The sequence below is a fragment of the Myxocyprinus asiaticus genome, chromosome 31, assembly GCF_019703515.2.
Source record: "Myxocyprinus asiaticus isolate MX2 ecotype Aquarium Trade chromosome 31, UBuf_Myxa_2, whole genome shotgun sequence".
Classification (NCBI taxonomy): domain Eukaryota; kingdom Metazoa; phylum Chordata; class Actinopteri; order Cypriniformes; family Catostomidae; genus Myxocyprinus; species Myxocyprinus asiaticus.
In genome coordinates this window covers 22,317,770-22,339,194 of record NC_059374.1, presented here as the reverse complement: position 1 = coordinate 22,339,194, position 21,425 = coordinate 22,317,770, and the positions used below count along the sequence as shown (strand labels likewise).

Sequence of the window (21,425 nt, the reverse complement as noted above, 5' to 3'; positions counted from 1 at the left end):
TCTGTCACTCACTCGTTGCGGCAAACCATTTCGTGCCTTGTAACCAGCGCACCTGGCCGTCACGTAACCTCCCCCAATGCTCCTAAGAGCCCAAAATGGGGACAGGCCGCCCCAGCCATGGCCTCTTCTTTTTTCTCCCCAAAAAAGAGTGGAAATCGTTCAGCTCCCAAAGGGGAGGCAATTGTGTGGAAATATGTCACATGGTCTTACCGAGTCTTGTCGGCCGTGGAGAAGTCCCCGTGGTAGGTCCTACCCAGAGGGGACTCCAAATCAGCTGGACCACCTAGGGGTAGTCTCCACTTTCCCCTGAGCGTGACCTGTCATGACAGCATGTCTGCAGCGCTGTTGAGGTCGCCCGGGATGTGAGTGGCTCGCTCACTCCAGAGGAGGAGACCACTTCCCTTAGTGGGGCAAGGGCTGCCTCTGCGACTTTTGTGAAGATGCGAGGTGACAGGGACAGACCGAAGGGGATGACCTTGTACTGGTACACCCGGCTCTCAAAGGCAAACAGCAGAAAGGGCCTGTGCCGAGGTAAAACTGAGATGTGGAAGTACGCGTCCTCCAGGTCTACCGCCGCGAACAAATCTTGATGCTGAATGCTCGCTAAAATGCGTTTCTGCATCAGCATTTTGAACGGGAGTCTGTGCAAGGCCCAGTTCAGTACTCACAGGTCCAAGATTGGCTGCAACCCACCGCCTTTCTTTGGTACGATGAAGTAGGGACTGTAGAACACCTTCATCTCGGCTGGAGGGACAGGCTCATTCTCGCCCTTCACTGAGGTAAAACGGACGCTGCTGAACCCGGGCATGCACCTGGTGAACTGAATCACATAGCGACAAACATGGCCGCCAGCTCCTCATCGGCCTGCGACTGGGCGACTACACCCGAAGGTGGGAGCCCAGTCGAGTCCTCGGTGTCAGCTGTCATGACGGGTTGGGGAGCGTAAGCCTTGCCTCCAAGCTCCAGGGGAGGGGAACCGAGGGGTACCAAAGGGACAATCGCGTCGGACATACCGGTGGGTGGGGCTCGAACCCCGAGCTCATGTCCGTGCTTAGATATCGAAGCACTTACCTGGCTCTGGGTATCCACCATAGGACCGGTCAGTGACGGGGGAGGTGGGGAAACATCCTCATAATCCATCACAACCACCCGGGCATGATAACGATGGCTGTAAACCCCGGGTGTGTGACCCAGGGAATGAGGAATCCGCTCTTTTTCGGAAAATGTGGGTACCGCAGCCCCTCGGGCATGCGGCGAAATCAAAGGAAAAGGCAACAAAATATTCTACTCCTGGCTCTCCACTAGGGGATGGAGCAGTCTGCTTACCACCTCCAGGCCTGTAGCGGGTCTCCACGTCCCTGTGTCACCCGTCTCAGGGGTGCTTAGAAGCCTTCCTCGGGTTCTTGGTGGCAGGCCGTGAGACGGGGGCGTCTGCTTCCTGCGGTGGGCTCTACACCGGGACCGGGCCGCTGGCCCGGGCTGTGGTGTTGCCGTTGCCGCAGGGGGACGCCCCTGGTGACGAGCAGACGGGGTGCAGGATCTTGATCCGTGACAGGGCAGGATATGCTGGATGGCCTCCATCTGCTTCTTAACCACTGAGAACTGCTGCGCAAAGTCCTCAACGGTGTCGCCGAATAGGGCAACCTGGGAGACGGGGGCATCAAGGAACTGTACCTTGTCAGCCTCCCTCATCTCAACCAAGTTGAGCCATAGGTGGCGCTCCTGGACCACCAAGGTGGACATCGCCTGCCCGAGAGTCTGCGCCGTGACCTTTGTTGCCCGGAGGGTGAGATCGGTCGCCGAGCGCAGCTCCTGCATCAATCCTGGGTCAGAACTGCCCATGTGCAGTTCTCTCAGTGCCTTGGCATGCAGGGCAGAGGCAGCCTGTCCAGCGGCACTGTAAACCTTAGTCACCAGTGAAAATGTAAACCTACAGGCCCTGGACGGGAGTCTTGGGCAGTTCCGCCAGGTGGTGGCGCTTTGTGGGCACAGGTGCACCGCAACCAACTTGTACACCTGGGGAATCGCCGAGTACCCCCTGGCAGCCCCACCATCGAGGGTAGTGAGAACGGAGAAGCTCAGAGATCGGGTCCAGGCAGTGAAAGGTGCACGCCACGACTTCGTGAGCTCCTCATGCACCTCCAGGAAGAAAGGGACTGGGGCGGGGCATGGCCGTGAGCGGCGCTCCGGGCCCAGGAACCAATCATCAAGCCGCGAGGGATCAGGGTGGGGCAGAGGATTCCACTCCAGCCCAATGCTCGCAACCGCCCGGGCAAGCATGGCCGCCAGCTCCTCATTGGCCTGCGACTGGGCAACCGCACCCGAAGGTGGGAGCCCATTCGAGTCCTCGGCATCAGACTGAACCACCCTGCTCTCCGATGCTGCCATCGAGAGCTCATCCACATCGCGAGCCCCGAATGAGACCGCAAACTCACCCTGAGACGAGCCCCATCCCAGAACTCGATCGGGGTGAACGAGCGTGCTGGGGAATGGGAGGTCCGTGGGGGGTTACCTGGTGGAGCGGCTCCCATTGGGGTCTCAAAATCGCCCCCAGTGCTAACTGACGCGGCCACATACCCATAGGTAGAAGGACCGAGGCAGGGAGCCGCTGGGGTGGCTTTCCCTCTGACAACGGAAAGCCACGACCGCAACGTTGCCATGGTCATGTTCTTGCAGTGAGAACATGACCCATCCACAAACGCTGTCTCCGCATGGGCAGCGCCCAAGCATGTGAGACAGCGATCGTGGCCGTCGGAAGCGGAGAGGTAACAACCGCAACCAGGAATTAAACACAGACGGAAATTCATCTTTAAAAAGATGCTCTCCGTCAGTGCCACTCTTTTATTGCAAGAATATATACTCTTTTAGACTGTTGAAGTGCCCAGGGGCATTCTCTGCACTCCACCAGTGATCGAGGGGGTGAAACCGCTGTAATGCACCGTAAATCCAACAGCTTTTTAGAGGTGAATGGAACTTCAGAGAAATTCAGCTCGCTGAACACAACTGCTCGACTCCGAAGAGAAAATCTGAATGAGGGGTTGCGAGCCAGCTCCTTTTATACCCGTATGTCCGGGGGAGTGGCATGCAAATTCCACTCGCCAATTCCCATCGGCATTTTCTCAAAGATCAGAGGTATTTGGGGCTCCCAAGGGTGACCCCTTGTGTCACTACATCGACACAACGTCGAGTGAGTGACAGATAGGGAACTGATTATTTATTATAATTTGTATTATTGTTTTATTTTATTAAATAATGTCATTTATTTGACAAAGTAATATTTCGAATTTTTGGTTAAATGAAAACAGTAATTTTATCAGTTTGGGCATTAACAGTTTGCAAACTGAACTACCTGCATAGTTGAATCATTAATCAGATGATCAATACAAATGTTTTTGAAGGACCTCCTTTAGCATGAGAGTCCCTTTTAAAGCGACCAGATTTAAAAGTCCATATTCATTGTCTGGATGATTGGTCATCATCATGGCTCTTAATTTTAGTTCTTTTTGGAAAGGACTCCTTCTAGTCTCTTTCCTCCTTATCACTGTCAAAGGACAAACGTCAGGACCGTAAGTAATTTTCAGTGGTTTCTACTAAGGAACATGATTGATCACTGTAGTAGTGTCTGTTTTAATTCCAAAGTTATTCTTGTCGGTCACTCTTTTCCAGTACACAAGAAAAAGAAATATATGAGACAAACTAAATTAACTGATGGTTTGCACTGAAATACATTTCAGCATTTCTTGAAAATTGTCAAAATTGTTTTGTCTACCTAACTGTATCAGGGAAATGATAGAGTACTGTATTATTTCTCAACAGCTTTTTCATGGTGACATTTCCTGCTTTGATTCAGTCAGGATCTGAAGCTAAACTGTGTGCAAGTCTTCTTAAGCCCAATGAGAGTCTTGTAATGAACATTTATCTGGTGAAAGGCAACCAGAGCACATTACTGCTACAGGAAAAAACGAATGAAGATTTTCACCGCTGTTTTCATTTCCAGGTCTGGCATAATAACATTAACTAACATGTTTTTTTTTTATCATCATAATGCCATTTAAATTTTGTAATTGGAGGTTGTGAACAGAATATAATTTCTCATCAGGCTCCACAGATGGAAACAGATTCTGTGCAGAAAATGAAGGTAGAAATTCAGGGGGAGTCTTTTGAGATGACTGAAGAACAAAAAGTCATGTTTCGACATTACCATCCTTTGACCTTTATCCAGACTGATAAACCTATCTATATACCAGGACAAACAGGTGAGCTTTGAATGTTTTAGAGGTTAAAAGTTCTGTAAATAATTTCAATCAATGAGTAAAGGGACATTTGTTGACAGAATAGCCTGCCCACTGTTAACTTTCATTGGTCCAAAATTCAGCTCCGCATATCTGTGCAGTAGACATCAAGATTGGCTGTAATTGTGCCATGTTACTAAGCAGGTTTTGCATTCAGCATGGACATAAGCTTTCTGCATAAGCTCCTTGCTGATACTGTATATTGCACTCACTGCCATCCACTATATGGGGAATAGTGAATGAAAGAACAAGTGAGAGATTGCAGACACAGCAAAACATATTGCTTGTTGCTGGAATCTGGTATTACATTGCATATGGTTAGAACACGGAGTCACACAGCATATAGTAGAATTAGCTGATGCAGAACATGCTTCAACACGTTCATAGGTCAAAAATGACAGCTGTTGCAGAAATCTGTAAGTAGAGGATAGAGGTGTGGGGGCAGGATAAGAGATTGTATAGGAAAACAAGATAAGTATGCATGGACTTTGGGCAATAGACCTTATTCACTGTAGCGCCATCTTTGATTTTTGGGAATGGGGAATGTAAGTGTGGCTGTGAGGGGTAGACTTACCATCTCTTCAATGACATTCACTGTATAAAGCTCCTAGATCACATCAAATTTTCCACAACTCTTGTTGTCTGGAGTTTTATTTTGTCTACTGACATTTCTTGGAAAGTTTTCAATGTTTTGTCAGCAGAACAATCAAAAAACACTTCAAACAACTGTACAAACCATTGAAGAGAATGTTCGTCTATCCCTCACAGCCTCGTTGTCATTCCCATAAAAAAAGAAAAAGGAAAAAAGAAAGAAAACAGCGTTGCTGTGAATAAGGTCTATTTCCAACAAGTTTAGTCACTAAGAGTAGACTCGCATTCAAACATATTGTCACATTTATGTGTTTTGGTTCATGTTTTTCATGTCTTTTATTTTCAAGTTTAGTTCCAGTACATGTCATGTGATTTCCTGTTCCCTCAAGATCTTGTTATGTGTTTCCCCTGTTCATGTGTCTTATTTTCATTGGTTCTTTGTTTGATTACTTTGTTATTAGTCTTTTCGTTGGTTTAAGTTCATTTAGTCTTGTTATCTTGTTTATTGGTTTAGTCTTGTGATTGGTTGTCTTGTTACTAGTTACCCATGTCCTTGTATTTAAGCCCTCATGTTTGCCATTGTCTGGTGTGAGGTATTGTGTATGCAACTTTGTTGTTTTGTTCTAGTCAAGCCTATGTCATGTCATGTCATTTTAAACTAAGTCTATAGTCAAGTCTAGTTTTTGTCAAATCTAGTTCATGTTTATGTTCACGTTTTTAGTTAGGGTTTTTGAATTACACGTTTGAAAAATAAACTGCACTTGGGTTCATCTTCACACCATCGTCTCTTCTTCTGCCTGTTGCCAACATCATTACATTTATACAGCTCAAATAATTAAAAAAACAGTTGAAAAACTAAGTGGTGTCAGATTATACTGGTTGCATCTATCTCCATCTTGGGCTTGATCCTTGGGTTAAAATTACATTGTATATAAGACATTGTATAAATCATAAAATAATTCCATGAACAAATGTTCAAATTGTACAATCAGTTTCACATCCCAGGATTAATAAAACGTCACAAATTACGATCAAAACAGAGAACATTTTATACTGTGGAATAAATGGTAAAGAAAAGTGTGAACAATGAAGGGCAAGTAACTTATACAGTATTTTTAACTGAGAAGGGCCAGAATTACATATTGCGTAGTTTGTAACGGTTCTGCAGCTACACAATCCATAAGAGCTAAGATACTGGTTATCAAATTAAAGCGTTGGTTATAATTCGATTTTATCACTCATTCCTGTTTTTACAGTGCATTTCAGAGTTGTCACCATGGATAAAAATTTTGTACCACTTGATCAGCAGGTCAGTTGTGTTGTCTTTTTAACATTTAAAATATATACGTAATATGCGTAAAAGATTTTAGACACTTGTGAAAAATGTTGCATAGTGAGGATGTCTTCAAATATAATGCCATAAATAGTTTTCATTTATCAATTAACATCATACAGTAATTTCCAGTAAACAAAAAAAAAAGCTCAATCTATATTTGGTGTGACCACCTTTGCCTTCAAAACTGCACCAATTCTCCTTGTCCTAGGTACACGGGGACACAATTTTTCTTGGTTGTTGGCAGATAGTGCAAACATGTTTAATTACTATTTTCTCTTTCATTTACAGTATAGTACAGTGGTGCTTGAGGTGAGAACACAAAACTTCCATCTGTAAGGTCATTCATGACAAGCACAAATTTGAAGCCATATTAACACTTTGAATGTATATTAAAATAGGTATTTTTTCTACTTGGATTACTTTAATAATGGTCAAGATTTATGTAGCTGACTATGTCTGGCTTCTTTGGTATTAAATAGGACAGTCAACATAACAGGATTGGTCAATGGACAAATATTTCCTCAACAAGGTGGATATTGCAGCGTTCGTATGAATTAAACCCAGAAGCCCGTCAAGGCATTTACACACTGAAGGCTTTTATTGGTGAAAGAGTTATCACACAAGATTTTGAAGTGAAAAAGTATGGTAAGTAACAACAACAAACAAATGTGCAATCTTCGCATTGGACAAATTTAATGAATTGTCTTCGTAAATTGAGTGTCAATAATAAATTGCTGCCCTCTGACTCCAAGTTTTGCCTAAGTTTGATATTACTATATCAACACCAAAGACAGTGAGTGTGGATGATGAGGAAATGAGAATTGAAGTTTGTGGAAAGTGAGTGGTGTCTTTTATTTCTAGCATTAATTGATCCATAAGAGAAATAAAAAAAGTGTTTTCTTCCATCCTTTAGTTGCTTGTACCTTTTCACAGATACACATACGGTCAGCCTGTACCTGGTAAATCATGGATGAAAGTGTGTCGCAATCCTTTATCTTACCATTCTGGCCATCACATCATTCCACTGTGTTTCAATGAAACCTTTGAGGTTTGTGTGCTAATGAAGTACAAGAAATGTATTTCCTCCATATAGCTAATTCAATCACTCTTTAACTATTGTGTTCATCCATTATCATTAGATGAAAGAGACAGGCTGTGCGTCTCACACCTTCAATGTGTCTGCCTTTTTGAACTCTACATTAAAGGATCAACTGCAAAATTCTCTTCATGTAGAAGTGAAAGTTACAGAAGAAGGAACAGGTAAGCTATCATTTGATATATAACAGGATGTTTCTTCAATTAGAGGCCCTTTTGATTTGTTGAAATCTTGAAATGAAACCTCTTCAAAAATTGTTTCATCTGCAAAATGTAAAAACATTTATGATATGTAGCGAACTAAAGATCTACCTTCAGGTGGATTTTATGGTGTAAATGTTTGATATTGTGTGTCATATATTTTTAAATAAAAAAATGTCACACACAATAAAACATCTATTTGTATTTTCCAGAGACCACCATGACAAAATCTGAAACTGTATCTCTCACTTATGAAACTGGCAATGTCGTATTAACTGACCTACCCAAAACATTTGTACATGGATCAGTTATTGAAGGAAAAGTAAGTCTAATTTCAATTAACCTCAAATTTACAGTATTAATACATACATAGTTATTCACTCCTTCTATATATATATATATATATATATATATATATATATATATATATATATATATATATATATATATATATATTATTTTTTTCATTAGGTCAAACTTACAAATTTCAAAGGAAAACCAATTCATAACAAAGCAGTATATCTTCTTGAGGATGGAAGTTGGTCCTCAAACCTGCTGCTAAATCTAACTACAGATAACAATGGACTGGCCAGCTTTTCACTTAATACATCTAGTCTTCATAACCATGATATTACTCTGATGGTATGATAATCATTGTTCAACCAGTTTTCATTTATGTTCTTTTGAAGTCTTCATTTTGCATGAAAGTAATTTCTAATTCATTGTTATCTAGGCAAGTGTATATCCAGTGTCTCATTATCCTGCCTACAACATGCCTTACTTCTCTACGGATCGAAAAACAGTTCGGCTTTTCCGGCCTGCCACTCCACATACGCCAATATTAAGTGAATTGACTATAGAGAATCTTAATCAACCAATAAAATGTGATGCTGAATTTCCAGTGACTATTAAGTATTATTTTGTTGGAGAGACAGTTGATGACTTCAACACTGACATTGTCTACATGGTGAGTACAAACACTGCATGTACCTTATGTTCATTACCATAGTGAGGTCTTTCTTTGTGATTTGTTAAACCGTATTAATTGGTTGCATCGATCAGTTTGTTAGCAGTGTCGTATGTCTTTTTTAGGTCTTGTCCAGAGGCATGATAGTTCATCATGGATATGAGAAGGTTGAAGTTAAGGCTTCAAATGAAGTATCACATGGCTCGGTGACATTCAGACTGTCTGTTGATGGTGATCTGGCTCCAGTAGTGCAGATTCTGGCATACTGTGTTCTACCCAGTGAGAGTGTTGTTGCTGAGAGTATAAATTTCAAAACTGAACAGTGTTTTCGAAACAAGGTAGGACAAATTTCAGAATTGGAATGTACTGCTGAACAAAAAAGAGTTTTATTTCAAACTCTTTTAGGAACAGTATCTCTTTAGACTTTCCCATAGCTATTCTTGCTGTTTTGAATGTATTTAGTTTTCAATTAAAAAATAGAATGACACATCATACAATGCGAGTGTGACCATACCGTTGTTTCAGGTGTCCCTGCAGTTTTCTCCAGCTAAAGCAGTTCCAGGTGAAAAAAATACTCTGCAGCTCTCAGCTGAACCTGGGTCACTGTGTGGCCTCAGTGCTATAGATCAGAGTGTACTGATCCTGGAGTCAGGAAAACGGCTGAACACAGAAAAGGTGGAGATATGTTCAAGTTCCAGTATTGATTTGCCTTGCTGGAAAATCCATCTTAAGCTGGTAGCTGTGTTTTGGAACATGGTAGCTGGTCCAAGCTAGTCATGAGCAGCCATGATGTTACAAAAATCAGCTTGACTACCTTAAGCTTAAGCTTGTTGCTGGTCCAAGATTGTTTACTGCTTTGGCCAGTGAATGACCAGCTTGAACAAACTAATTACCAGCTTAAACCAGCTAGAAACCACCTACCATGTTCTAAAAGATTGATTTTTTAGCAGGCTTTACTGTATCTTCTTTTTGGTAATCTGTAAAGCTAGCGAGAACAGACTATCTTCAGCAATTATTTCTGTGATCTATCATTGTTTAAGGCAACATGATGACGTTGGTCTTGCTCACCGTAACTTAAAGAAGGTGTTATTTTAAAAGATTACCAGACATGAAGTATTCTTTGTTGAAATGTTAGAAATCAGACTGATAATGTGTGAACATGGTCCCATCACAGATCTTCAGCATGCTTCCAGTGCAATCATTATCAGATTATCCTTATGGTGTTGAAGAAGAGCAGCAGTGTTTACATGTTAGACCCCGTCGAGCTGTGCCAACAGACCACGCCTATGAAACCTTAAAGGTAACAAGCGGCTCATTTGATTGACGATGAATTTGATCGGCTGTCGTACTTAATATTCAATAATTATAACACGTAAATTAATACCTAAAATTAAATTGTATATAAATGTACTCTGTTCATTATTCTAACATAATTCCCAAGACTTTCATTTGATTTGGTTGTGACAGAAAGTGGGACTGAAGATGGCAACAAATTTGGCTGTGCGAGAACCTCAGTGTCTGACATACAGGGGCTTGACTTATCACAGACACAACAATATAGGTACATCTATTATCATTGTAAAATACTTTATGTACCTGAGAACTTATTTTAATTTATAGAAATTATTAATATTTTTATCATGAGGATTGTTTGTGTTTCTTGTGATCTATTAAGTAGATCTATTTAAAATAAGTTGAATATGGAAAATAAAGAAAAAATAAATGTAACATTTAATTGATAGCAAAATTTGGCTAATATCTGAGAATGTATGTTAGTAGATTAACATTTAGTTCTATAATTTACTAAATGTTTTGTCAAATGATTTGAAAAGTAAGGGGTACAAATTAAAGCATGGGTATTAATTAGCTCTAGATATCAATGGGTATTAATTGCTACATGGAGTACTACAAATATTGCAGCGTCTGTACTTTTTTCAGTGATGTATGATTATCTTCTCCATTCGGTTGGATCGGCTGGCAGAGGACATGTAGATGGAGATGATTTGTCATTTGAAGTAACAGTTCGGACCGTCTTTCCAGAAACATGGATTTGGCAACTTGCTGAAGTTGGGTTAGTTAAGCAGCCTTACAATGTAAATTATCTGTCAACATAGCCTTTGAATGTATTATTATTTTAAATCTACAATAACTTCACTGCACCATCTCTCCTCCTCATGCCCAGCAGTGATAATCTTATGAACACATACAGAAAATGTCCATAATTCTGTTTCAGGTTCTGAATCCAAAGTGTCTTATATCCATTTATTGAATGTTGTAATGTATAACAGGATAAATTGTTAAAAAAAGAAAAAAGAAAAAAAGCATGGATGGTGACAATTACTATAGTGTCTAAGTTTTCTATTGTCCTGGACATTTTTTAATGAAATAAGACTGTCTGTGCAGCAAAGAATAGCTTCATCAAATGTAAAAATGAAGACTGGTTGGCAGTTAAGATGTATGTACCCTGTCATGAAAACTAACACTGCTTTATGCTACTGGTGATTACATTATTGAAAAACAATGAAAGGTTGACTGTCATGAATGTTCCCTTTCCATCAGTCAAAAACAAAGTTGTTTTTGTGGAGAGTAGGTTCTAGGGTTTGTTTGGTTTGGTTCTTGATTTTGGTTCTTGATTCTGTAATTTTAGAAAGAAAAATAGTAGGGTGATCTTGGATCAACTCTAGAATGGGTTCTGGATCTCTATGTTTCTAGATTCAGCTCTAGATTTCCTATACAGGACTTTATAAATTTGGTTCTAGACTCGTTTCTAATTGTGGTTTTAGATTGTGGCTGTAGAGTCTATATTCAGTTCTAGAGTAGGTTCTAGCTTCTAAGATCAGTTCTAGAGGATTTTCTAGAAAATGTTCTAGATTTGTTTGAGAATAGTTTTTAGATTTTTTCTATAGGAGTTTCTAGACGTTGTTACAGAATCTGCTCTTGATTTGTTTCAGAGTACATTCTAGATTCAGTTCTAGAGAAGGTTTTAGATTCTAGGATCGGTTCTAGAGGAGATTCTGGTAGTATTTTAGCTAATGTTGAATACCTGTAATGTTTTATAGGGTAGCCTAATGTAAAATGTATGTAATTCAAATATATTTCACTATTTCATTATAATTCATGTCGCAAATATATTACCTATTTTTCAGCAGCATTTAGCATTGGACTGGACTACTGAAATAATAAAGTATTTCAAATGGATTGCTTATGCTAACAATGGTCCTTATTCATGAAAATGGGCAGAACAAATTTTTATATAAAGTGTTTATGAATCAATTTTATGTATGTGTCCAATTTAATTCAATGGGCTAATTTATGTAATAATCATTTTAATAACAAATTTATGAACTGCTCATGTTTCATGAATAAGGCCTAATTTTGTTTTCTGAGGGTTTCATACTTTAGTCGACTACAACATTTCTGTTTAAACATCAGTAAAATAAATTGATGAACACATCCCTAATCTAGATTGTGCTCTAGGTTTGGATCTAAAGTGTGTCCTTGCTAGAATCTCTAACTCTAGGTAGTTCAGAACTACTAGTACATTTGCCTTTTTTTATCCAATAAATACATAATAATTGGATTTTTCTTTACAGGGACTCTGGATTGACACAGGTTCCTGTCAAGGTTCCTGACACCATCACCACTTGGGAGACGGAGGCCTTTTGTCTGTCCTCCAAAGGTCTGGGTCTGGCTCCTCCTGCTCAGCTGACAGTTTTCCAGCCCTTCTTCCTGGAGCTCTCTCTGCCTTACTCCATCATCCGTGGGGAGATCTTTGAGCTGAAGGCCACTGTCTTCAACTATCTGTCCAAGTGTATCATGGTGAGATTTCTAAATTAGTCTTATCAAATTTCTAACATATCAAATAATAAACTAATCATCTGTCTTTCCATGACAGGTTAAAGTAACTCCAACTCCTTCTTCAGACTACACTCTTAAAGCCTCCTCTGATGATCAGTATTCATCCTGTTTATGTGCTAATGAAAGAAAAACCTTTAAATGGATTCTCACTCCTTCTTCTCTGGGTGGGTAATGTCTCTGTTGTTTCTCAATATAGTTTCTGTACTCTAAAAAAAAGCCCATGTCGCAGTTACTGTAAGCTCTATACATATGTTGATACATATGCTTGACTTGTATTGTAGGAGTCTTGAATATTACGGTCAGTGCAGAGGCAGAGCAGTCCCAGACTGTGTGTGACAATGAGATTGTGAGCGTTCCGGAGAGAGGACGCATTGACATAGTTACACGAAGTCTGCTTGTACAGGCCAGTGCACTTCAACAGCCACTGGATATAATTTACTTCCTATTCTAGTATTTATATTAGTATGTTATGATGGTGTTTCTCTTTCATAATGTAGGCTGAAGGAACTGAAAAGACAGAGACGCACAGCTGGTTACTTTGTCCAAAGGGTTTGTTTGGTTACATGTATTTAATGTATTCCTCATTCTGGGATTTGCACAGGCAGTTTTACTGTGTTGATCAATGATGTTTTTATCTCTCTGGTCGATAGACAACAGTCTCTCAGAGGAGGTGAGTCTAACTCTTCCCAAATATGTAATAGAGGGATCAGCCAGATCATCTGTTTCTGTTCTTGGTAAGATTTGGAATGTACAAGCAGAAATGCGGAATTGAATGTGTGTCACTTAAAGTTTGATTTCTGAAATGTAGCAAGTTCACTTCCAGACACAGTGTATATGGTTTGACATTCCACTTGTAGGAGACATATTGGGCCGTGCACTGCAGAACCTTCACGGATTATTACGGATGCCATATGGCTGTGGAGAGCAGAACATTGCTGTTCTTTCTCCCAATATTTACATTCTACAGTACCTGGAGAATACTGAGCAGCTGACCTCAGCCATCCGAGAGAGAGCCACCGGCTTCCTTAAGAGTGGTAAGAAACATAAATGATGTACTGTACTTAAAGACAACCTCTAAAAATCATACTGTTTGATCCTACTTTATTCAGTTTTGAATGTCCATCTGGGAATGATGGTCTTATCAAACAAATAAATGCTAATTAATATCAAACTAAACAGGATACCAGCGACAACTGAACTACAAACATAACAATGGTGCATACAGCACATTCGGCCGTGGTGAGGGGAATACATGGTAAATATATACTTTTCACTCTCAGTTTTGACTCTCAGAATTTATAACAAGGTAATTTAGAAAAATAAACCAAGGTGGATGATGCAAAGAATTGGATTCAAGAGAAGTGGTTTGTGGAATTAATTGACATTTTCTGGATCAAAACTTTCACACCACCAGGTTGACTGCCTTTGTCCTGAGGTCATTTGGCAAAGCACAGAAATACATATTTATTGATCCACGTAATATTCAGAGTGCAAAGGATTGGTTAATAAGCAGGCAGAGTCAAGATGGCTGTTTTATGCAACAAGGAAGACTGTTCAACAATAGAATGAAGGTATGTCATTGGTAGGTCCACAAGTAATCTGCAACAGCATTCACAAAGTTTGCTCATTAAATATTTTGACTAATTTTGACTTTCATCTACCAGTATGAATGTACTTTCAGCTCAGTTTGGAACATTTAACCATGACTTATACACAATTCTACAGGTTCTTTCAGGGCCTCATTGTTCTCTAAACATTATCACAGTAACACAAAGTCTGAGATTACCTCTCTGTCTACTGTAACACAAAAGATTTTGTTGATAAATTGAGTATTTTACTTTATGTTCCTTTTATTTCTCGTGCATTACAGGGTGGAGTAAATGATAATGTGACCATGACCGCCTACATTACTGCATCATTGCTTGAACTGGAAACTCCAGTAACAGTAAGTTTATCCACAGGGAAAGATTGGAAAATAAAACATTATATTTACATTAGACTAACATACCATATGATTTTGTTGCAGGATCCTGTAGTCTCCAAAGGTTTATCATGCTTGAGGTCTGTCATTGGGAATCTCAAAAACACTTACACCAGTGCTCTGCTTGCCTACACTTTCAGTCTGGCTGGAGAGACGGACACTCGACAAACACTTTTAAAAGAGCTGGATGATACTTCTATTTCAGATGGTAAGGAAAATGTTAGTGTTGTTTCCAGAACAATATTTTAGATATACACTCACTTAAAACTTTATTTGGAACACCTGTACACCTATTTATTCATGCGATTATCTAATCAGCCAATTGTGTGGCAGCAGTGCAATGCATTCATTCATGCATATGCAGGTCAGGAGCTTCAGTTAATGTTCACATCAACCATCAGAATGGGGGAAAAAATGTGATCTCAGTGATTTTGACCATGGCATGATTGTTGGTGCCAGACGGGCTGGTTTGAGTTTTTCTTTAACTGCTGATCTCCTGGAATTTTCATGCACAACAGTCTCTAGAATTCACTCTGAGTGGTGCCAAAAACATACAGTGAGCTGCAGTTCTGTGTACAGAAATGCCTTGTTGATGAGAGAGATCAACAGAGAATGGCCAGACTGGTTCGAGCTGACAGAAATGCTAAATGATTCAGATAACCACTCTGTACAATTGTAGTGAGCAGAATAGCATCTCATAATTCACAACACATCAAACTTTGATGGGCTACAACAGCAGAAGATCAAGTTGGACACTTTATTATGACCATAGTGTTCCTAATAATGTGCTCAGTGAGTGTATCTTTCTATATTACAGACCACATTAGTGTTTTTTTTTTTTTTTTTTTGGTTTGTTTTTTCTTATTGTTGTTTCTTTCTCATGTCCCATTTATCCATGTTTCCTAAAGGAGGTCATCTTCACTGGTCTCAGGTTGCATCTGATGATGCGTCTGATTCTCTGGCTGTGGAAATCAGCTCATATGTGCTGCTGGCTGTTCTCACTGCAGATTCAGTCACTACAGCTGATCTGGGTTATGCAAACAGGATTGTCAGCTGGCTTGTGAAGCAGCAGAATGCCTATGGAGGATTCTCCTCCACCCAGGTTACTCAAAACTACTTTAATTTAACATAATATTGCTAAATGTACTGGTGAGAATGGGTCAAACTAACATTAGTGAACATAACTGTTTATTTATCCACTTTCATGTTGTAATGATGATGCTGTGATGTTATTAGGACACAGTTGTGGCTCTTCAGGCTCTATCTTTGTACGCCACTAAAGTGTTCCGCTCAGATGGCTCCAGCACAGTTACTGTACAGTCAGCAGGAGACAATCACCACTTTGATGTGAATCAGGACAACAAGTTACTGTACCAGGAGAGGCCACTGCAGAATGTTCCAGGCAAATACAGTATTGAAGTGAAGGGCTCCACCTGTGTGTCTGTGCAGGTCTGTATGTCTAGGTTCTTTCTCCCACATATGTTTTTCCTGATATTATCACGTCTTATTGTTTGTTGGGAAAACTCTTAGGAATTCCAAAAAGGACTCTATATGGGCATTTAATTCATTCAAGATAGAATTTGATCTTGTCACTTTTATAGTTAAGCACCAATTCTACTTGGCGCTGTAGACACTTGGCATTTTGTTGTGCATTGTACACCTGCTATGGGATGGTTTGTGAATTTTTCTCTTTTTGTGTTGACTGTTTATTCCACTCTCACAGATGGCTCTGTTCTACAACATTCCCACTCCTGGCGAGGATAAAACATTGAGCATTGAAGCTACGACTGAGGGAGTTTGTGAACAATCATCTAGCCAAAATTTCATGTTGAAATTCACTGTCAAGTATGAACAGATTTGAATTTATGACAAAGTACTTTTCTTCCGATTATGGCTTAATATTGACCTACAAATAGCTTTTTGTAGGTAACTTAACATCATTAAGACAAATTGATAATATAAACTAAAATTACACATTAGGTGTTACACCTACAGTAAATCAACTCAATTAATCACAAGATAATATTTGGATGACGAGACACATTATATAAACTCTGCTTCTGCTATGTAAATTGTACTTATTCTTTTTTTTCTCCACTTATTTGTATTTTTTTATATATATATATATATATATATATATATATATATATATATATATATATATATATATATATATATATGTGTGTAAGAAAGCAACTCTTTCAACTTGATCTTTTACAGATATGATGGTTCACAGGAAAAAACTAACATGGTCATTGTGGACATTAAACTGTTATCAGGATTCACAGCAGATACATCTTTGGTGCGTATCCGCTGTGAACAAATTTGTGAAATTTCTAGTGGTTTGATGTCTTTAGACACAGTATCTGCATTATTTACAATAATAAAGAAACATTTTTCATATCTTTGCTGTCTTTGTAATATCATAAGAGATGTCTTTACATAGCAGAAAACTAAACACATTTTCCCCACAGCTTGGAGGTCCTGCCACACGTATATTTGTACCACTTGTGGAGAGAGTTGATACTAAAGATGATCATGTCATTGTGTATTTGAAAGAGGTGAGAGAACTGCACATTCATATGATGAGAATATAAGTAATTTTTTATCCTAAGTAATATAAGTAATATCTTTTATCCTCTTGCAGCTTGAAAAAAATATTCCGATGAACTACCAGATACAATTGAAACAGGTTGTTCCAGTGCAGAATCTCAAGCCAGCTGTAATCAAAGTCTATGATTACTACCAAACAAGTAAGATTTAATATTCCAATTTTATATAAAGTCTCCCATGTTTTATGAGGATCATTTCAAGCTGAAATCTGCTCTTCAAGAAAATTCTCATAAAAGAAAGAGTCCAGTATTACCTACAGTGAAGAAAACATTTGCATGTGTGAAGTTCATATAAAATATTGCCATTCTTGAAACATGTAATTCAAATGTACTTATCTGTGATTTAGCTCTTTTAAATGTTACACAACTCATGAGTATGATGGATGATGATCAAAACAATAATGTGATGTTGAAATGTGAAAAAAGCTGTCTTGCACTCCTTTTCATGTCACTAGAGCCCACTTGTGTCTTGTGTTTAAAAAACATCAACAGTTTTATTAAGATGTTTCTTGTAAAAAAGTGAGTTCTATGCTGATTATGCAAATTTAGGGTACACGCCAGATTTTCTTGTTAAAGGAATATTCCGGGTTCAGTACGGATTAGGCTCAATTGACAGCATTTGATGCATAATGTTGAGTGCCACAAAAATTTATTTCGACGTGTTCCCCTTTTTCTTAAAAATAAATAAATAAATCTGGGTTCCAATGAGACACTTACAATGGAAGTGAATGGGGCCAATCCTTAAACATTAAAATACTCACTGTTTCAAAAGTATAGCAACAATGCGTCAACAAAATGCATGTTAACATGATTTTAGTGTGATAAAATTGCTTACTAACCTTTTCTGTGTAAAATTATGGCCAGTTTTACAACATCATTGCCATGAATATGTGACGCTGTAAACCATAAAACCCCAAAATGACCGTAAAAACGACAATTTAAACAACTTTAAAGCTCAAATAATAAACCAGTTTTAATAGACATATCAATGTAAGTGCTTTTATAAAATGATTAGCTTCACATTTCTGCCTTTATACCCTCCGGAAATTGGCCCCATTCACTTCCCTTGTAAGTGCCTCGATTTTTGCATATTTTTTTAAGAAAAGGACGGATGTGTCAGAATTACTTTTGTGTTAATCAGCATTATGCCATAATGCCATGCTGTCGATTGAACCTAGGATATTCCTTTAAACGAGGCTTTCCTGTACAGTGAACACCTGTATCAAATGCCATTAAGCTAAAACATTTTCCTTTTTCTTCAGGTGATCAGTCAGAGACAGAGTACTCCATCCACTGTAAATGATATGCTGTGCTTCAGTTCTGCAGCTCCATAGTACACCTTGAATAAAGATGTTTGAACACTCAAATGTTTCATTTTATATTGTTTGTTCTTTTTCCTGGGCAAAACTTCATTAATTCATGAAACACACTTTTAAAATGTTATTTTTGGCCTTCTATGTCTAACATAATCCATAAGCCAAAGTTGAATAAACTCACAAAATTGTATTAACTCACTGAATACATTTTTAGCAATGTCTCAATCTAATTTAAGGAATAGTTCACCAAAAATGACAATTCTGTCATAATTTACTCAACCTCACCCTTAGTTTGTCAATCAATAAATGTAATGAAAATAATTAATTTAATATGTTGTATTATTGTAAAATATGGACCATGCTAACCAGACAAACTATGACTTTGTTGATGTGGATTCTTGGTTAATAATCATACAGGCTAGAGGAGCTAGTTCATGTCGAAATGTCTGTCCCATGGCATGCTTTGCAGTTAATATGTTTTCTGCAGAAACAATTATTACATCAGAATACACCACTGATTTCGAATGGCTGTGAATGGAGAAATAATGCTTTAGTTTTGTTAAATAAAAAGAGGGGCTAACCAGATAAAATTTGACATATTGGTTGATAATAGCTGTAGGCTTGTGCTAGTTGACCTCAAATGGGTCTCCCATGGTGTGGGTAGAAAAAACGAATCAAAAAGGAGTGAAAGAGATTATCAACTCTTCATCTTGCCGGCTTGATGCTGCTGCAAAATGTTTCCTCAAACACTGCCATTCTGTCATCTCTGCACCTATCTCACATTTAATACAAATGTCTTGCCTCTGCCACTGTGCCACTTAAAACTGCTGCAGTTCTAAAAAAAAACTTAGATCCAGCAGATCTCTCAAACTTTTGGCCTATCTCTAACGTCTAGGTTACTGTCGTAACCCCCATTCCCTGATGGATGGAACGAGATGTTGTGTCGATATAGAGACACTAGGGGTCACACTTGGGAGCCCCAAACACCTCTGATGTTTTAAGAAAAGGCCAATGAAAATTGGCGAGTGGAATTTGCATGCCGCTCATTCAGGTTTGTGCTGAGGAGCCGTGACAGAGTCCCGGCCATTACAGCGGGTAGTTGAGTGTTGTGGCAGGAGGGACACACCGTCTTGTTCCCTCCATCAGGGAACAGGGGTTACGACGGTAATGTTCCCTATCTGTCACTCACTCGACACTAGGGGTCCCTATACGAAACGCCACAACCAGCTGAACTGTGTTACGGGGATCAGCGGTGCGGGTGTAGGCAGGCCACTGCGTGCCAAGTAACAAGTGCCCCGGCCCCATCATAACCTTCCCAATGCCCCACGCATGTCGTATGGACCCTCACCCCCCGAAAGTTTAAAAGGGGGGTCAGATGTGCCCACAATGGGAACGGTCTGCACCAGCTGGTTCAGCCTTTTCTCTTCTTTCTTCTCCTGGAAAAAGAACTCGCTTTATTCCAGCTGGGGCCAAACGTATTCGCGTCGGGGTAGGTGTTTTTGGAAAAGGACACCGCGGAGACCACACCCTGCCCGAAGGGGAGATAATTGTGTGGAAATACGTCACATGGGCTTACCGATTCTTTACCGGCAGTATCGCATGTGGAGGAATTCCCCATGGTAGGTCTTACACGGAGGGGACAGAGCACTACAAACACGGTGACCGGTGGCAGAGGGGACTCTGCCCAAGGGGAGACATGGGTCTACCGTCAGGGAGACTGCATGGTGGAAGATTACATCATATGGAGTTACCGACAGGGAACCAACGCATATGGAGCTCCTATCCCAGTACAGGGGCTGACCTGAACAGGGCATAATGACACAAGTACTGGGCCTGGCATCGAATTCCTCTGCCGAATTTGCTTGCCGCAGGTGCTGGGGGAGGAATCCAGGGTTTACCGATCCCAGCTGCCTGCAACCTTACCTGTTTGTACCTACCAACACACGGGACGGAACTGGCTCAACCCAGAGATTATAAAATCTCATGAAGGTATTGGGTGTTGCCCAGCCCACTGCTCTACAGATGTCTGTTAGAGTGGCGCCAATGGCCAAGGCCCAGGAGGAGGCTATGCTCCTGGTAGAGTGCGCTCGTAGTCCCAAAGGGGACGGCGCACCCTGGGCCTGGTATGCCAACGTGATGGCATCCACAATCCAGTGGGCAATCCTCTGTTTGGAGACAGCGTTCCCCTTCTGCTGTCCCCCGAAACAGACAAGGAGCTGCTCGGAGCATCTAAAGCTCTCCGTGCGGTCCAAATAGATATGCAAAGCACGTACCAGACACAGCAACGACAAGGCTGGGTCTGCCTCCTCCCGGGGCACCGCTTGCAGGTTCACCACCTGATCTTTAAAGGGAGTAGTGGGAACCTTGGGCACATAGCCCGCCCGGGCTCTCAGGATCCCGTGAGAGTATGCCGGACCAAACTCTAGGCATGTATCGCTGACAGAGAATGCTTGCAGGTCCCCAACCCTCTTGATGGAGGTGAGCGCAGTCAGGAGGGCCGTCTTCAAGGAGAAGGCTTTCAGCTCAACTGACTCTAAGGGCTCGAAAGGGGCTCTCTGTAGGTCCAGCAGGACCACAGAGAGGTCCCATGAGGGAACGAGGTGCGGCCTAGGAGGATTCAACCTCCTGGCGCCTCTAAGGAACCTGATGATCAGGTCGTGCTTCCCAAAATACTTACCATCCACTGCATCGTGGTGTGCCGCTATGGCGGCTACATAAACCTTCAAGGTGGAGGGGGACAGCCGCCCCTCCAACTTCTTCTGCAGGAAGGAAAGCACCGACCCGACTGCACAACTCTGTGGGTCCTCACCTCGGGAGGAACACCAATTCGCAAATAGGCGCCACTTCAAGGCATAGTTACCTGGTAGAAGGGGCCCTGGCTTGAGTGATAGTGTCTACCACCATGAGTGGTAGACCACTCAGATCTTCCACATCCCATCCAAGGGCCAGACGTGGAGGTTCCAGAGGTCTGGTTGCGGGTGCCAGATCGTGCCTCGTCCCTGAGAAAGAAGGTCCTTCCTCAGGGAAATTTGCCAGGGAGGGGCTGTCGCGAGGAGTGTGAGTTCCGAGAATCAAGTCTGGGTGGGCCAGTAGGGCGCTACCAACAAGACATGTTCCTCGTCCTCCCTGACCTTGCACAACGTCTGTGCAAGTAGGCTCACTGGGGGAAATGCCGG

General features: G+C 40.8%; 1 protein-coding gene across 1 annotated transcript; it reads left to right on the top strand.

Moving 5' to 3' along the window:
• Positions 1 to 3,439: 3,439 nt before the first annotated feature.
• Positions 3,440 to 18,300, top strand: LOC127422567 (alpha-2-macroglobulin-like). The gene is made up of 34 exons (XM_051666196.1): positions 3,440 to 3,566; positions 3,817 to 3,997; positions 4,100 to 4,256; positions 6,140 to 6,192; positions 6,508 to 6,528; positions 6,699 to 6,864; positions 6,972 to 7,056; positions 7,153 to 7,267; positions 7,359 to 7,479; positions 7,728 to 7,837; positions 7,987 to 8,157; positions 8,249 to 8,482; positions 8,608 to 8,820; positions 9,008 to 9,157; positions 9,657 to 9,782; positions 9,950 to 10,043; positions 10,421 to 10,553; positions 12,076 to 12,301; positions 12,378 to 12,504; positions 12,622 to 12,743; positions 12,838 to 12,889; positions 12,991 to 13,074; positions 13,198 to 13,374; positions 13,520 to 13,595; positions 13,755 to 13,911; positions 14,211 to 14,285; positions 14,367 to 14,529; positions 15,230 to 15,423; positions 15,558 to 15,770; positions 16,045 to 16,166; positions 16,542 to 16,623; positions 16,796 to 16,882; positions 16,969 to 17,074; positions 18,196 to 18,300. The coding sequence occupies exons 1-34, from the start codon at positions 3,481 to 3,483 to the stop codon at positions 18,234 to 18,236; spliced, it is 4,320 nt and encodes a 1,439-aa protein (XP_051522156.1). The 5' UTR covers positions 3,440 to 3,480; the 3' UTR covers positions 18,237 to 18,300.
• Positions 18,301 to 21,425: the final 3,125 nt, after the last annotated feature.

Bases quoted from the DNA above. Each gene is read 5' to 3' on its own strand.
- LOC127422567 (XM_051666196.1), top strand. From the start codon at position 3,481: ATGGCTCTTAATTTTAGTTCTTTTTGGAAAGGACTCCTTCTAGTCTCT. The intron at 6,529-6,698 runs GTGAGAACACAA...GGTATTAAATAG, and splicing joins ATAGTACAGTGGTGCTTGAG to GACAGTCAACATAACAGGAT. The intron at 7,057-7,152 runs GTGAGTGGTGTC...ACCTTTTCACAG, and splicing joins AGAATTGAAGTTTGTGGAAA to ATACACATACGGTCAGCCTG.